This window comes from Cupressus sempervirens, chromosome 4, assembly GCF_028749045.1.
Source record: "Cupressus sempervirens isolate cs-2001-9-10 chromosome 4, ASM2874904v1, whole genome shotgun sequence".
Lineage (NCBI taxonomy): Eukaryota > Viridiplantae > Streptophyta > Pinopsida > Cupressales > Cupressaceae > Cupressus > Cupressus sempervirens.
In genome coordinates this window covers 852,232,828-852,251,079 of record NC_143121.1, presented here as the reverse complement: position 1 = coordinate 852,251,079, position 18,252 = coordinate 852,232,828, and the positions used below count along the sequence as shown (strand labels likewise).

Here is an 18,252-nt window from a genome sequence, read left to right as displayed (position 1 = left end):
TAGTTAAAATACCCTTCAGCCCCATCCTTCTTTATCCCCTATTTTTCCTCCTTGGAATTAGAGATTTTCCCTCTTTTCTAGCCCTTGGAGGTCATAGCTTCCTCCTCTTTGCTGGTCAACATTTTGATGGTCATGTTTCTCTTATCCCTCTTCCTCTCTACACACTTCCCTTCTCTAAGATAATTCTCCTCCTCACCTTCAACACTATTGTCCCCTATGTCCATGCCATTAACCCTTTTGTTATAGTCCCTGTCTGAGGATGTGTCAAACACTTGTTTAGGTTAGTAGGAGCTTTTTTCTCCTTCCTTCCCTTTTTAATGGTTCTTTTACCAGAGTTTTGCTATGGAGACTCATCCTCCTCCAAGTTTGTGTGCATCTCAAGGTTGTCCTTAGTATCAAAAGGCATATAGTCCTCTCTTAACTATTCAAAGTCCCCTTTGTCCTTCATACCCTCCATATTTTTTATTTATTTCCCCATACACCTAGCCTTAAAAAATTCATAGATTAACTATAAAAGCCCCTCATGGAGGGTTGGGTTGCTAGAATGCTTCTCCTTATAATCATTAATATTCTCATTCATAGAAGACTTGAGGTAGAAGGGAATAGATATCTTTTCCCCATACCTAAAATGGTTGAGAAGCACAAAATGATGGACAAAGGCAATCAAATCTAGTGTCCAAGAAGAGATACTTCATAATAACCCACAACACAAACCTCCATAGTGGCTTGATGGAGCTCAACTGATAGTAAGTACCCTTCTTCACCAATTCCTTCTTCTCCTCTAAATCCTTGGTGAAGTTAAGCACCCCCTACCTCAAAATCTTTCGATCTTTGTAAAATTTCTTCCCCATAATGGGAATTTAGGTCATAGTGGAAATAACATCCTCCATCACCATAAAATCCACCCCATCAATTTTAATGATTCTCTAATTCCAACTCTTTACCATAGTCCTGGTAATGGAGGGTTTCCAACCATGGAGTCCTTCTATGAAAATTTGTAATTTCTCCTTTTTTTAGAATGCTCCAAACCTTGGAGTTTTTGTGCCACTTCTAAGATTCATCCTTTGGTTCCCTCTTATTCTTTCCCCCACCATGTTATCTTCCTCTAGAAAAACTCTATTTTCTATATTGATGCCCTTCAAAGCTAGAATGTCTTTGGCCCTCCTCATTTTCTTGAAACTTCCTTTCACCTTCTGAACTTTCTAAGCAAAATTGATCCTTGAAGTAAGTTGATGGATATTGTTTGTGTGAGAAGTACAAGTGTTGTCTTACTTAGACATCACATTTATGTGCATTCCCCATAACTCATAAACAATCATAATAAATCTAGACATCATATTTTTTACCATTCCTCATAAGTCATAAACAATCATAATGAAATTTCATGATTCCCAACCTACCTAGGATCCTTTCCCTTTTGATCAACTCATTAATATCTAATGAGAAATTATACCCATCCATCCACTTAACCACTTCATTGTACTTGACTACCCAGTTAGCCAACCTGTATGTCACTTGATTGGCTTCCTGATATTCATGAGCCACATAGGTTTTTTCAAATGACTTGAGGTGTTCAATGCATTCTTCTATGATATTCACTATCGTCCATGTTGTCTTGTTCTTCTCATTAAGGAAATCTATAATATTTTTTGAATCTCCTTTAAACTATAGAAATTTAACTCCCATTTCTCTAGCTATTTTGATTGTTTGATGAGCCACAATCACCTCCATATAATGATTAGTTTGAATTCCTATGGGGGTAGAAACTTTAGTAGTTCCTTTACCAAATTCATTTTTGATGATGCCACCCACCCCTACCTTTCCAGGGTTGCCTTTGGCCACCCCATTAAAATTAGCTTTATGCTAACCCTTAAGCAGAAGAGTCCATCTACCATCTTCTATCTTGTTTTTGTCCTTTCCCTTTGTGTAGAGAGAGGATTTTGGTGTAGTTTTCCATCAAGGCATTAAGGCATTTGTGGAAGACAATGTCTACCTTAGTTTCCTTCTCCCTAAAATTTTTTTTGTTCCACTCTTTCCAAACCCCCCAACACACATGGGGTAAGGTCCAAATCCCAAAAACCAAGGTATCACTACCAAATAGCCCATGGTGCCATTATTCGAAAAGCCCCAAAATGTTGGAAGGAAAGCACCAGGTCATGTTAAATAAAGATAGGAAAAGAGACCAAATAGATTTGATGAAAGGGCAATGGATAAAGATTTGATCAACACTCTCATAGTGATTTTTTCATAGATTGCATATTTTGGGCATCATATTCCCCCTCTTGGTGAGGTTATCTACCATAAGAATATGGTTTTGGAGCATAATCTAAGAAAAAATGTTAATTTTTGGAATGAGACCTAGATACTAGGCTTTTGCCCAAACTAGGGTAGGGCCATTGTTTTGCATAGTCTCATATCTTGAGGCCATAGTGTAATTTCCATTCACAGTCTCCCCTTAGATAATGGTATCTTTTTTATGGGATAGTGGAATAAACCTAACCATGTGCACCAATAGCTTAAGCTCTAGGGACATCTTATCCAGATCAATCCACTCATTATGGATCTTGTAGTCCCTCACCTTGCTCCCAAATCTTTCCATACAAACATTAGCCCACCTATTAAATAGCTCAATGTCCCATAAGGTCCTAGATCAAAGCAAATCATTATGCCATAAATTGATGTCTTCTCCATTAGCTAGTTTCCATTTAGCTTTCTCAAAAGATAAGCTCTTCATTCTCAAAAAGTCATTCTAGATGTTAGAACCCCTTGGGTCAAGATCCTTATTAATAAACTATTTGATATTGATGTTAGCAACATACTTAAACTGAAAAATATCTCTCCATTCCCCATTGGGTTTAAAGAGCCTTCAAATCTATTTCTCTTGAAGGGAACGGTTGAACTATTTCAACTTTTTGATCCCCAAGCCCCCCTACTTCTTGGATCTGCAGATGTTCTCCCAAGCCACCAAAGGATATTTCTTGTTATCATTAGTACCTAACCACATGAAATTACTCTAAATAGTTTCCAAATTATCATCCACTTTAGAAGGGATAGAGAAGAGGCTTAGATAATAAGTGGGTAGATTCTACAAAGTGGATTTGATTAGCATCACTTACTAGCCTAACTCAGAGTGATGTCTTTCCATCTTGCCAGCTTCCAATTGAATCTATCAATGAGATTGTTCCAAAATTTGTCAGGAGGTTTGGTCCCAAGGGGAGACCTAGATAAATGGAAGCGAGGACCCCAACATTACACCTCAGAATGTCAACAATTTTCCTCTTTCTGCTTAGAGGGGTATTAAAAAAGAATATCAAACTCTTGTTCCAGTTGATGAGTTTCCCAAAAGCCTTGGAATAAGTATTGAGGATTTTTTTCACAATCCTAGCTTCTCTCACTGAGGCCTCACCTGCCAAGATGGTGTCATCCACAAATTGCTAGTGGGTAAAAACCAAGGGACTAGAGGAAGGTTTTAGGCCCACTATATCCCCTCTACTCCTTTTGAAATGAATGAGCCTACCTAGGCCTTCAATGAGGATTATGAAGAGGATAGGAGAGAGAGGATCTCCCTAATGAAGCCCCCTCAAGGAATGAAGATGTTAGAGTGGGTCCCATTAATCATGACCACAAAAGAAGGGGTAGAAAGTAGTTGAGAGATAATCTTTCTTACTACAACATTGAAGCCAAAAGATTCTATAATTATGTCCAAAAACCTCCAATCCAACTAGTCATAGGCCTTAGAAAGATCAAGTTTTAGAAGAAAACCCTCTTGTTTGCCAACTTCAAAGGAATGAATCACTTCATGGACCTTAATGATGGAGTCCAAGATTTTCCTATCAGGAACAAATCCCAATTGTTGAGGTGAAATAATCTTTGAAAGTAGTTTGATAAATATGTTAGTTAAGACCTTTATAATAATCTTGTAAAACAAGTTGCATAAGCTAATTGGCCTAAAAGATTCAAAAGAATCTACACCAGTGACTTTAGGGATCAAAACCAAAAAAAGTAGCATTGATTTCCTTAAGAAGGTTCCTGACACCAAAAAATTATTGAACAACTTTGACAATGTCATATTGAATAATCTCCCAATACATAAAAGAAAAAGGTGGGGAATCCATCAGGGCCAGGGACCTTCTTAGCTAGTAGAGAAAACACCACCTCCTTAATTTCTTCTAACTTTGGGATAGCCACTAAGGACCGATTATAAGCATCACTAATAACACTCAATGGTGTTAAGAATAATATTCTGGTCCTCTTCTTCCAAGTTAAGGTCTTTAGCTAGGATGGAAGAAAATTACCTGATAGCTTCCTCCACTATCTCATTATCTTCCCTGATAGTATCATTCCCCTTTTTGATCTCACAAATTCTATTGGCAACCTTGTGTTTCAAAGTGGAGAGGTGGAAGAGTCTTGATATTTTGTCTCCTTCCTTGAGCCAAACCAAACTAGACATCTACCTTCAAAATATTTCCTCTTTCCCCACAATGTTTTGAAGCTTAGCTAGAATATCCTTCTCAAATTTTAGCCTAATATCATCATAATCCTAGGTTTGAATCTCTTCTTGCACTTAAGCAAGGTCCTCCAAAATTTTCTCTTTAGCATGAAATATGTTGCCAAAGTCCATTTTGTTCCATTTTCAAATCTCCAATTTGATGAATCTAAGTTTCTTGGCTACCTTATACATGGTAGTTCCTTTAACCTCTATCCCCCACCACTCCTTAATTTTATCAAATAGGCTAGGGTTCTTAGACCACATCTTCTCAAATCTAAAGGGGAAAGCCTTCTTTCTATTTACAATATCTAGGGTAAGAGAGATTGGGGAATGAGAGATCGAGGAATGATCTAATCCAAGACACACCATAGATGAGAGCTTGCATTGAAAATGATTCATCTAGTCCAAAGTAATGAGGGCCCTATCTAATCTCACCTAGATGCACTCCAATCCAATTCTCCCATTGGACCAAGTGAATTTACCTCCCCAAGATCAACATCCAAAAGGGCTAGGTCCCTAATCATGTTAGTCAAATGTTTCCTATTATCCATATTAGGCAGGCACCCTCTTAACTTCTATGAGGCCAAGAGAGGGGTATTAAAATCCACCATAACAATACCATTTGGTTCACCTATCTAAGTCACCAAATCATAAATTTTCTTCCAAAAAATTCTTCTTACTATTCTTAGTATTAGGGGCATAGATGTTCATCAAAAACTAGCTAACTTGAGCCTTAGGATTAAACAAGTGCACGAGAAAAAAATTACCTTCATCAAAGAATATGTTAGCTTGAAAGCTATCCTTTCAAATTATTAACAAGCCATGAGAAGCCCCTTCCAAGTCAGTAGTCATTTTCTTCATCCTTTACTGAAAAAAATATTTTCAATTGTCTCCTTCTTCATTTTTTTTTTTTTGTATCAAAAATAAATTTGGCCTATGATCCCTAATCATATTCCTAATAGTTTCCTATTTGTGCAGTCCATTGAGTCCAAAAATGTTCTAGGAGATAATCTTCATGCTTTATATTGGTTGCATGTTTCTTGGATTTTTCTTTGGGTCCCATCTAGAATATTCTTCCTTATTTCTTCCTTTTTGATTTGATTCTTGTTCTTCCTGCATGAAGTACTAGATATTCTTCTAGTATCAACTTTTACACTACTCCTTATTGCTACAAGAAAGACTAGGAAAGGGTACCTTCTATTTTTACTTTTCTTATTCTTGACTAATGTCCATGGTTCTTCATTAGCTTCCTTACAACCATCAAAGAGAGCCTCCATCTGAGAAAGGTGGCTAGGAGTAGTGATTGAAACCCTCTCAAGGAATCTGTTGACCAATGAAGGGGAAACCCCTCTGGTTGTGGTATAGTTAGATTCTTGTGAAAGAGATTATCTCACCTCCACAAGATCTCCATATTGAGAATTAGGAATACTTGATGGTTCATTAGTTTCCACAACTATGGTCTCCTCATTGGTATACTTCCCTATGATTACACTCTCTATATTACCAACCACTTTATCCACTCCTCCCACCTGAGTGATGATTTTGGGACTAGTCTCAACATCTATCAAGACCTTATTGCTATCTAAAACCTTGAGCTATGCCTCCTCCTTATACTCTTTATTTCCTTGCAAATTATTAATTTCCATTGGGGACTCTATCTTGTCTCTTTCTCCAAGAACTTCCCTCCCTAAGATCTTTCCTTCTATTGATTTCTCCTTCCACCACTAGTACATTTGAGACCATTTTTCGACCATTATTGGTCAAAATTTTGACCCAATTTTTGACCAAACTTTGACCAAATTTGACCAACCCATTGGTCAGAATTTTTTTGGTCAAAATTTTGACCAACCTTCTAGTTGGTCGAAAAACCTTCATAGCCATGGTGCAAGTTCTGCTAGGAATTGGTCAAAATTTCAACCAATAAAGGTAGAAAATTTTGACCAATAAAGGTAGAAATTTTGACCAATGAAAAAAATTTTGACCAATAAAGGTGGAAATTTCGACCAATAAAGGTAGAAATTTCGACCAATGAAGGTCAAAAAATTTGACCAATGAAGGTAGAAATTTTGACCAATGAAGGTCAAAAATTTTGATCAATGAAGGTAGAAATTTTGACCAATGAAGGTCAAAATTTTTGACCAATGAAGGTAGAAATTTTGACCAATGAAGGTCAAAAATTTTGACCAATGAAGGTAGAAATTTCTACCAACAGGTAGGTGTAAATTTTTTTCAAGCATTCTATAAAATAGTCACATGCCTTGCGTATGATATGACATTTTGCATGCATCCTGCACTCTCTCATCCGGCTGATGATGGATTACGGAGAGTGATCTAAAACCATGATGCTAAAAAACACACACAATCAAATCCAAAACGAACTTGCATTACAAATGGATTGTGGAAATCTAATATTGTTAATTTTGCATGCATGTCTACCCAGACAAATATATGTTTAAGTTGTGATTGTCCTAGTAGACATGCATGCAATTTTACCAATATCAGATTTCCACAATCCATTTGTAGTGCAATTTCATTTTGGATTTAATTGTGTTTTTTTTAGCATCATGGTTTCAGATCACTCTATGCAATCCATCATTAGCCAGATGAGAGAGAGTGCAGGATGCATGCAAAATGTCATATCATACGAAAGGCATGTGAACTGTTTTATAGAATGCCTGAAAAACACTGACAGTAACTAATATGAAAAATATATAATTAATTATATGATTGAGACAAATCATGTATTAGTGAGTTGGTCAAAATTTTGACCAAAAATTTTTTGACCAATGGGTTGGTCAAATTTGGTCGAAAATTGGGTCAAAAATTTGATCAATGAAGATCAAAAAATGAACCCAAATGCACTAGTGCAAGTATGCTCGCCAAGTTGACTCTTTGAGTTCAGTCATCAAGTCACCCCACCAAAGTGCCTCATCAAGGTCAGTCTTTAGGTCTGCTCATTGAGCTTGCTCACCAAGTCAGCTCACCATGTCACATCTCTAAGTGGCCTCACTAAGTCGGCTTGCCAACTTGCCCCACCATGTTGCCACTTTAAGCCCACTCACCATGTTAGATCGCCAAGCCGACTCCCCAAGTCAGCTTGCCAAGCTGACAATTGAAGTATGCTCACCAAGTTGACTCTCTAAGTTTGCTCACCAAGTCTTCCCCTTAGGCCAACTCTCCAGGTCAGCTCACCAAGTCACCCCCACCCAGTCACCTCAACAAGTTGACTCATTAAGTTAGCTCACAAAGTTGACTCACCCAGTGGTTTTACCACCTTGCCCCAGCAAGTGGGCTCACTTAGTGTGCTTACAAAGTTTCCCAATAGAGTTGCTTCTCTAAGCTCGCTCACCATGTAAACTCACTTGGTCGGCACGCCAAGTTGACACTTTAAGTTTTCTCATTAAGTCACCCAACCAAAGTGCCTCATCAAGGTCAGTCTTTAAGTACACTTAGTAGGTTGGCTCACCAAGTCACTTCGCAAAGTTGCCTCACCAAGTGGCCTCGATAAGTTAGCTCACCAAATTGCACCACCAAGTCGCCACTTTAAGTCGACTCGCCATATCAGCTTGCCAGGCCAACTCCCATAGTCAGCTCACCAAGCTGACAATTCAAGTACGCTCATCAAGTCAACTCTTTAAGTTCATTCACCAAGTCTGCCCCTAGGTCAACTCTCTAGGTCAGCCCACCAAGTCACCCCCACCGAGTCACCTCAACGAGTTGACTCTTTAAGTCAACTCACCAAGTCTACTATTCAAGTACGCATGCCAGGTTGGCTCGCCAAGCCCACCAAGTCATGTCACCAAGTTGATTGTTCGAGTACACTCACAAAGTTGACTCTTTAAGGTTGGCTCACCAAGTCATCCCACCAATTCATGTCACCAAGTCGCCTCACCAAGTTGGCTTGCCCACATGTCCCACCAAGTCCCCAAGTCTGCTTGCCAAGCCGACAATTCAAGTGCACTCACCAAGTCGACTCTTTAAGTTTTCTCGCCAAGCCCATCCCCTAGGTCAACTCTCCAAGTCATCTCGCCAAGTCACTCCCACCCAGTCACCTCAATGAGTTGACTCTTTCAGTTAGCTCACCAAGTCTACTGCTCAAGTATGCATGCTAGGTCGGCTCGCCAAGCTAGCCCACCAAGTCATGTCACCAAGTCGATTGTTCGAGTATGCTCACAAAGTTGACTCTTTAAGTTTTCTCATCAAGTCACCCCACCAAAGCACCTCATCAAGGTTAGTCTTTAAGTCTGCTCACCAAGTCAGCTCGCCAAGTCACTGCACCAAGTTGACTCACCTCTCGCCTCACCAAGTGGACTCGCTAAGTCAGCTTGCCAACTTGCCCCACCAAGTCGACTGTTCAAGTATGCTCGCCAAGTTGACTCTTTGTGTTCGGTCATCAAGTCACCCCACCAAAGTGCCTCATCAAGGTCAGTCTTTAGGTCCGCTCGTCGAGCTTGCTCACCAAGTCAACTCGCTATGTTGCATCTCTAAGTGGCCTCGCTAAGTCGGCTCGCCAACTTGCCCCACCAAGTTGCCACTTTAAGCCCACTCACCATGTTAGTTCGCCAGGCTGGCTCCCCGAGTCATTTACAACATGACTAGGAATACGTTCAATTGGACCAGATGCAATGCCATTTACACGTATTCCATAATCTGTCCCCCACTCTAAAGCCATAGATCTTGTAAGACTATCAATAGCTGCATGTAAACAAAACAAAACTTTGCTAGATAACTTGTTTAAATTATTATGTAAGTAAAATGACTCTCATGTTTATGCTGAAACATTTAAATTTATTAAATAGTTAATTCAAATCTTAATCCAAGAAGAATATAATGATTAAAAATGAACCTTTGCAGCAGAGACATGAATTTGATACCAGAAAGCTGAGGTACTGTATTGTAGCACTTAAGTTTAAAATAACACCAGCCTCTGAAGGAGGCTTTCCAATTCCACCTTCCCTCAAATACTTCAATGCTGCTTGACTCATTGTAAATGTGCCAACAACATCAATATCTAGTACTGCAACCACATGTAATTTATCTAACTTCATGCTACATTTAGGGAGAAAAGCTAAAACATCTGAAAAGAGTTGAAAAAAAATTAGCACTTCCTCCATTGACATATGTCATAATGAACTAAAAAGTATGAGTCATCTACACCCTTCAAAACAAGTCCTTAAGAAATTATGCTTCAATAGAGAGATCAATTCAAACATCCAAGTGACTTGGCACTATTCCACAGAACATCAATGTCAAAGCAACTTCAATAAATCACTCAACCTCGTTAGGAAACTAGTTTGAATTTCTTTCCCCATCATTTGCCATAGCATAACTAATCAACAACATGCGTTCTTAGACAATGGAAAATACTCAAGTTGTAGTCTCCCTATGTGTGCTCCCACGAAGCACTCAGTCATTTCTCATCCATAGGTTTCAATACCCTCATTAGATCATCCACGTTTGAGATAATAATTGTGAAAGACTATAATGCACAATAATTAATAAATATTGTACAGATTATGTCAAAACTTAATGAATTTCTTGTGCTACTCTTTTTTTGAAGGAATTACATTGAGGGAGTGCTCACAAAGATGAAGCACCATGACTTGCTCAAAGGCTCAACAATTCCAGTACTACTCTAGCTCAAGAAGGCTTAACTATGGAGTTTCCTCCATGGTTTAAACCACTCTACTTGGAATCCCATTTGCAAAACCTACAACAAGTGTTGTGCCTTATGAACCATTCATTAGAAAGCCCCTTGAGCTCATCAATAGATAAGCCTAAGATATTTTCCACAACAAGTCAAATTGTGATATTGCTATCACGATTCAACTGTACATTTTTTGAGTCAAACCTATTGACTCATGAATATAGTATATGACCCAAGAAAGAGGGTGAAATTGTAAATGTAATGGATTATACATCCTTTCCTCCTAATACTACATGACTAAAGGTGCTTGTGTGCTAATTGTACCCCCTTTTCTTGTAGTTATTTGCAATTCGTACCATCCGATCAGTATAGAAATTTGTCTACAATTAGCTGATGTAACAGATATAGTATAGTATGATAAAAGTAATAGGAGGGGCAAAAGCTTCAATTCTTGTATGAAAATTACTAGTTTAGTTTTTGAGTAGAGAGAGAAGTAACAACAGACAAATGATATATGCATTCAAGGTCAGTGGAAATGCAACTTAATATAAATGAAGCAAATGTTTCTAATCAATAATGACACTTACAAACTGAGCATAAGTATACAAGAAAAAAGGATGCATTATGATAGAGTATAAAAGACTAGGCACACCTATCCAATTTAGAGTTGTAGAATGTTCTACATTTTGAAAAGAAATGCTGAAATCAGAAAAGATGTAGATTCATTACAGAAAACAGAAAAAGATGTAACAAACTGGAATCTTTCTATAGATGTTTTCATGTCAAGATTATCTACAGCTGAGAGTAACAACAAAAGATATCCAGAAGCCATTACTTGTATGCATATAGATAATGGAAATATTTTACATTTTGTTATAGGGGGCAGTTTAAGACAAGAAATAACCCCTTAGCTATGATTCTGGGCATTCTAAGCTACAACATGAAGAAATCAGGAAAAAATTGAAATATACTTAAGCTTTCATACTAAGTTCCAGTAGCTTAACATACAAATAGAGCTCCAAGATAACAAGAAGGAAGAAAGAAGATTCCATTTTAAAAGCCACATCCAAAAAATGCGAATGAAGGAGTATGAACCAGTAATAAGTAGCTACAGCATAATGAAAATCAGGCGGATGAGAAACATGCAAAACACTATGTGTTCCAGCTTTCTCAACATTTCCAAAAAATGTGAATGGAGGAGGCAGAAAATGAATAAATGTGCCATGGGAGCCATCTATAAATGCCAAAAACAACAGTGTACATCCAGATTTAACTAAGAAATGCAGAAAATAGGAATTAATCAGTGATACCGGCCTCAATATCCCGAAAAATGCTTAGAAATTGTAACAATATTTCACCTTATAGTAGGAAGCAAGTGATAGTCACAATTGGAATGAAAGGTTGAAAAGGGAGGAAAAAGATACCCATCAGATGTGCAGCCATGGTAGTAAGACTCCAAGAAAAATCACACACATCTCCAATGGTGGCAATAAAACCCAATCTCCACAAAAAGATAGTCAAGATTAGTCATGACAAGTAAAAATCTTTACATTTTCTGTTATCCCACTCATCCTTGGTGGCTTAGATAAAAAAGAAACAAAAAAAGAACAAGTGATGACTGCTCCTAGTAAGACTCCAAGTGCAGAATCGCGTCAAACTTCAATTTGCAGACCCAGAAGTAACTCTCGTAGTAAGAAGTAGAAAGTAAAATAAAATTAACTTAACTCTGTGGCTATAGAGAGATGCCCCTTACGACCTGTTTCAAGTCCCTGAAGCCTCATCTATGAAAATAGATTAGGAATATCAGATGGATATAGATGCATAATGATTTATGTAAACTGATAAATATTTAAACAATTATGATATTGCTATTAACTGTATAGTTTTTGAGTTAAACTCATTGACCATGTTGCAGGAGTTGGGGTTCACAAGAATCCATCTTACACAAGAATAAATGGAGCACTTAACAATCATTGCATCTAAGTGATGCTCGCAGAAGCATTGGGCCTTCCTAAGTGAATCCTGATAACAATATCCCAAGTTGAATTACTTGGAAAATATCTCCTACTAATCAATTTATTATTTATTGAAAATAATTTTAGAAAAGAGTAATTTCGAAAAGCTCATATGTAACAATCCATCGCTCCTCCATGAGAGGGTGACTGTAGATAGCTCAAGGCAAGGACCTATAGGTAATTGTACCTTATGTGATAGAAATCTAGAGAGAAAACATATTAGTATCTGATTAATGTCTGTTATATGTACTGTAGTTCTGTATTGATTAATTCATAGGTTACTCTTCCACATTATTTACAAGAGGCGTTATTGGACATCTGTTCTACTATTTTGCTTTGAAGTCTCGAGAAAAGAAAAAATCGTGGAGACTTCTTTTCAAGGCCTCTTTCATGGGGCATCATGTTTGCTAGAGTCGGCTCAGGAATAATTCTGAACCAAGATTTGATTTTTTCTCTGGTTAAATGCACAGTCAGGGTATTAGAAGAAGTACTTATACAGCTACAATATGGTTGTGAGTTTTTCCAAAATGGTAGCATTATGTTTACAAAATCATTCAAAAAAAAACATTTCATTAAATTTAAGGGATATATTTTATTGCCCAAATATCTTTACTGGTGGTATGCAGTCGCAACATGACTATGAATCATGGAATCGCTGATAAATGCATATGTTCTTATGGGTACTATAGATTCTAATTTCTTAGACTACGACCTCTAATCTCTTTCAACCATTGCTACAGGTCAGAGACTTTTTGATGAAGATCAATATTCAAAGTTTATAGGCCCCACGGTCTCTTAGTAACTCATGTAGCCATGGAATTTCCTTTCCCTGTATAGTTTGTTAACAGATAAGGATCTGCAAGACTAGGTAGATTCAGTTCAATCTCAGCTTTTTTCTTAAAAGCAAGAATAACATTTCAAAAAAATGCTACTCGGGCTCAATGCATTAAATTTCTGGGGAGCTGTGACCTGAGCCTGTGCTTGGATCCTTAAAGAGTTCAAAACAGTCGAAGAAACCATTTCCAGTGAATATAAATATTCAATTTTGTAAGCACAAGGGTCTTTTGATAACCCATGCATACACTTTATCCTTCACTGCATGTTGCTGATAGAGTCAAAAATTGACAAATGCAACCGTTCTCATACTGTTCCCACCAATTTTTTGCTAGAAGACTATCATTTCAACCAAAGTTTCTTGTCAAGCTCACCACATCACAAACTCATCCTTCACAAGGAAATGTGAGCATGACATTGGTACTACAGAATGTTTGTTAAAAAATCTAATTCCAGAAGTCTTAATAGAGTTTTAATATGGACTCTATTATCTTTTGTTATCATTTGCTACATCTCTACCAATCGTGACTCAACTATGTAATTCATATATCAATTCTCTTTTTTCATCATTGGCAACAAAAATGGTTGGAAACACACATTCTTATGAGTCCTAAAGATAAGTTATGAAAGATGAAGCTGAACCCACAATCACATAGACACAACCTTGCAACTACAATGACTCTAAAAGCTAAAAGCATGTTTGTAGTGGGCATGTAGCACTCTCTGTGATTGTTCCAGTTATGATTATTAGATGTGTAGTGCACCCATTTGCACTCTCCTCCATTGATTGGGAGGACTTTCGCATCGTTTCTTTTGAGTCCTTTCCTATAATGCTTATGGAACTAACCTGATCTAATTGTCTACCAATTGTCTTTGGACAATGTGTATGAAAAATGTTGAGATTTTAGAATGTTTTATCATCATATGTGAAGGGCTTATTTCATTTTGGAGACTCTGCTTATCTTTCACATGTTCCTCTTCTCGCCACACATTATTTATATAATGAAGCAAGTGCGGTCTTGAGTAGGAGATTATTTTTTGCACTACCTTAGAACATGTAGGTTTCTTCTTGATTGGTGTTATTATTCTAGGCTTCCATCTATGGCTTGTTCTAGCCGGTAAAGGTATGGAGCTTAACTAGATGGGCAAAGAACCCTCTTGAAGCCATTAGTGGTGGGGCATCTAGTTGGCGCTGCCCCTCCCCTTACGAATGACTTGGGATACTCATTCTCCTACCTAAATTTGATAACTCAAGCTCCCATAATTACACCTGATTTGGAGGCAACCTGTGATGCCACCATTACACCTACAGTCATGTCCTACAACCTGGAATCATGCTCGTGATTGTAATCATAATAGCAAAGTTCTTACTTTCAACATTAGAAAACTTGGACATATGTCCCCTTAAGAATTTTATGCATTTTGACTTTGAAAAAATGATTAGTATTGTTGAGAATTAAACTAATATTCACACACCGGTTATGAAATTCCCAATGCACAAAAATAATTTAAACACCATTACATCTCCACAAAAACTATATCTTCATGCACTCAATCTAATGATTTTATCTCACATTTCTACATAAGATACATACAATAAAGCAGAGCATTTCTTTTCTAAAAATAGGACAATGTTTAAAAAGATCTATCAATCTCACATTTCAAATGAGTTTTTACAAACAACTAATGAAACCATTGTCATCGGAAATTAATTGGCAGATGTAAATTGATAATCAAGCAAAATAAATCCTTCTTATATTGAAAACACCAAACAATGACCTGAAGCTTAGTGGCGACAGGGTGCTCATCCATATCAGCATAGTTCTTATTGATGGCTTCCATTATCAGCTTATTACACTTAGGTTCCATCCATTTTGTCACAAAGGAGGCCAATTTAAGCTTTGGATTGCTATCAAGCATAAGCTCACACTGTAGCTTGTGAATACCACAAAGATGCATCTTATAAGGAGAAATGAAATTCTGAGTCATGATTGGTATAATTTATGGAAGAAGCCATGAGCATGACCACAGTGCAGTTGTGGATGTTATTCTCAAGCTTAAGAGCAACGAAAACTGATTCATTGAATGCTAGGAAAGTTGTTGCACTATTTCCTCAGATACAAATGAAGACTATGGCAATGGTTGTATGCATAATTTGCTTTAACAATTCAGTTAATTGCTTCACTAAGTATGTCCCTTTGAAAATGCTGTATACCCACTCTTGTAAAGAGTTCACACAGCAGAACTATTTTTTAAGGGATGAAGAATTTCTTTGAAACCATGAAAAAGGATATTTAGAAGTGACCAAATACTGAAACCTGTGAAGAGAAGGCTCAAATGCTAAAAAAGGTAGAACATAGTTGGTGATCTATTATAGTGTATGTGCAAAAGGATTGATTTGAAAAAGGCTAATGTAAAAAATTACAATGAAGAATGCTTGTCAATACAAGATTCCATGGAAATTGATAAGTGATTATTATTGGTGATAATAACAAGCTTGAAGTATGCAAGTACAAACAAACCTTATTTCTTCTTGCACATAGGTAAAAAGCTACTGCAGTGAACACTGGATGACCAAAATCAACACTTGATCTTTGGGATTCTAGTAGAGAAGCTATAAATCTTTCTTTGTATCTGTATAAGGTTAATATTAGAATTGCATATTTGATCATGATTTTGGGCTGACAAGACTCGGAGATCATATGGTAACCCCACACTTATCAGAGAGCTCAAGGTCAAAGTATAAAAGCATAGGATTTCATTTGGTATGCCCTTAGGCCTTACTCTGATGAAATCATTATACCCACCCTAATAATTTCCCCAAGCACAGAGCATACTATAAGCCTTTGAGCCATAAATTTCAAAAGATTGGAAATCCAAGAAAACAAACCATTTGGGTCCTGAAATCTAAACTAAGGAAACCTAGTTTCTCAAGTTCCATAGAGCACTATATAAATATTTGACCAGTAAGTTGCAAAAGGTCCAAAGTTTAAGTAAATAGACCATTTGAGAGCTGAAAACTGAGTCAAGGAAAATGGAACTTACAAAGACAAGACTCTTTGGGTAGACCCAATCAATCTAACACATCCAAATTGGATTCCAAGTTCTCGGATGTGTAGCTTTGGCCTTGCATTCAATTTAAGACATCCAAACTGGAGTCAAGTAGGTTAATTATCTAAATCGAATCTAAAGACAAGACTCTTTGAGCAGACTCAATCAATCTAAGATGTTTGAATGAATCAAATGATTTTCATATGACTTGAAAGTGTAGACGTGACATTTGATTACAATAAATACTTTTTTGATCTTTAACAATTTGACTCTGTTTCTACAAGTGATCATTCAAGGATCAAACTTGTTGAAGATGAAAGAAACCTTATCAAAAACAATAGTAATGAGTGTAACAGTGCCTGTAGTGGCTATAATGGTGAAATGGGCCAGCATTCTCATTGTCAAAGTGCCCACAACTATTTTTGTCACTTCTGTCACATTCGCTCTTGTGCTATTCTACTCCATTTTCAAAAAATGACATTAATTAGCATTTCATAAATCTTTCAACTGCCCAAATAGATTTGGGAAAGCTAGTATGTTTTATATGTTGTAATTATAAAAAGTGTTACTGGTAAGAGTAAGAAATGGCTCTGATGATGCTTTGATCAAGCCAATGCTTTCTTTATTGTATATAGTTTTCAATTGACTCCTCATATTTTATGTACGAGATTGTTGAAATGAAATCTTTCTTGAGCAATAACTCTTATTTTACAAGTACCTCCGTTGGGCAATCTAAATGTCTATTTTAGGTTTCTTAGAATTTTAGTATGGTTTAAAACATATATTTGATTATAATATTTTATAATAATTAATCACTAATTTATTTATTTATTTTTGTTGTTGGAAGGTTTTATATTAAATTTACATAATTCTTTTAGTTATTTGATTTATGATCACGAGTTTTAGGTTGAAATTCTTTTTCTAAGAGTCAAAGATTAAAAAGTATCTATTTACCAAAAATCTTGAAGAGCATGATTTCTTATCTCTTATGATATTGAGGTCGATTTAGATAATTAACCTACCTGGCTCCAAGTGCATTTTGCATTACATTCAAGGATCTGGTATATGCCTTCTCAGACATGCCACTTAGCCTAATGGCCTTCTGTCTGTCAAAGGGAACTTGTAATCTATACAAACAATGCATTCAATCATTGCAAATTAAATGTCATTGTTGCAATTTTTCTAATAAAATCATAAAGAATGAGAACTGGAAATCCATGAAGGGTAAGCAATGGGAATCATCTAATGTTCAAGGAACAATTTCTCCTCTTGTTAAATTATTTCTTCCTCGACAACATAGATCCAGTCCTGAGGAATGCAGTGTAATGGCAAGGATAGATGACATTAATAAGATTCGACCCAGTGTTATATTATCTTACTGTCGGCATGTGGCATGATCTTTGTTGTAAGGATTATGCTATAAATTTGAGAAATGACCCGATCCTTTTCAATGTAAAATCAAATGAACCCATCTGAATAAGGTTCAAGAAAAATTACTTTGTAGCAGCAAGTTCAAAGAAGAGAACTGATTTGCAAACCTCGCCCTGCAGATGAAAAGGGGTTAAAAAAGGGCTCAATGATGAATATTCCAATTAAATTGCATTCCAAATGATAAAAATTGCACTAAATTTGACGCATTGCTTAGATAAACATACCACAACAAAAGTGGAAGAATTAAAATGCACATTATGTCTCAGCTTCTCGGCTTTCCTGATAACCTTGTTGTCTTCTGCAAGGCCTAGTTTTCTACCCAGCCCATCCATATCCATGTTTCTCTATAGTGTATGGCTAGGAAACAAATGTTACCCTCCTTCGGCCACTCCAACCGAAGGACTTCTCACCCTCTGCAGTTCACGAGCCCATCCTCCAAATGGACCAACTACAGTTCCACTCGCAACCCGCGCAAATCAAAAGCCACTATTCAGTAAGAGGTGACAAAAACAAAGGGCAAATCTGATGTCCCAAACACAATACCAGCACACAAGTTAAATAGGTTTTGAAGATTATTAACATGCATGATAGAACATGTAATGATAGAGAAAGAGGATGAAATGCTAAATCATTTGTCATCAAGATACAGGCATGAATAACCCACAGTTATTATATCAAATTTCCTAAAGATTTCAACTTCAGACTCAAATAAACTAGCACACTACAACTTGTGCAAAAGATTTAGGTGACCATTACAGTGTTGTAATCTTATGGCCATGTCTATG

General features: G+C 36.8%; 1 protein-coding gene across 1 annotated transcript; it reads right to left on the bottom strand.

Moving 5' to 3' along the window:
- Nucleotides 1–9,035: 9,035 nt before the first annotated feature.
- On the bottom strand, nt 9,036–17,805 carry LOC149564055 (origin of replication complex subunit 6-like). The gene is made up of 7 exons (XM_089828293.1): nt 17,692–17,805; nt 17,534–17,580; nt 17,059–17,163; nt 16,031–16,111; nt 15,508–15,619; nt 9,336–9,531; nt 9,036–9,184 (listed from the first exon to the last, which is right to left on the bottom strand). The coding sequence occupies exons 1-7, from the start codon at nt 17,803–17,805 to the stop codon at nt 9,036–9,038; spliced, it is 804 nt and encodes a 267-aa protein (XP_089684419.1).
- Nucleotides 17,806–18,252: the final 447 nt, after the last annotated feature.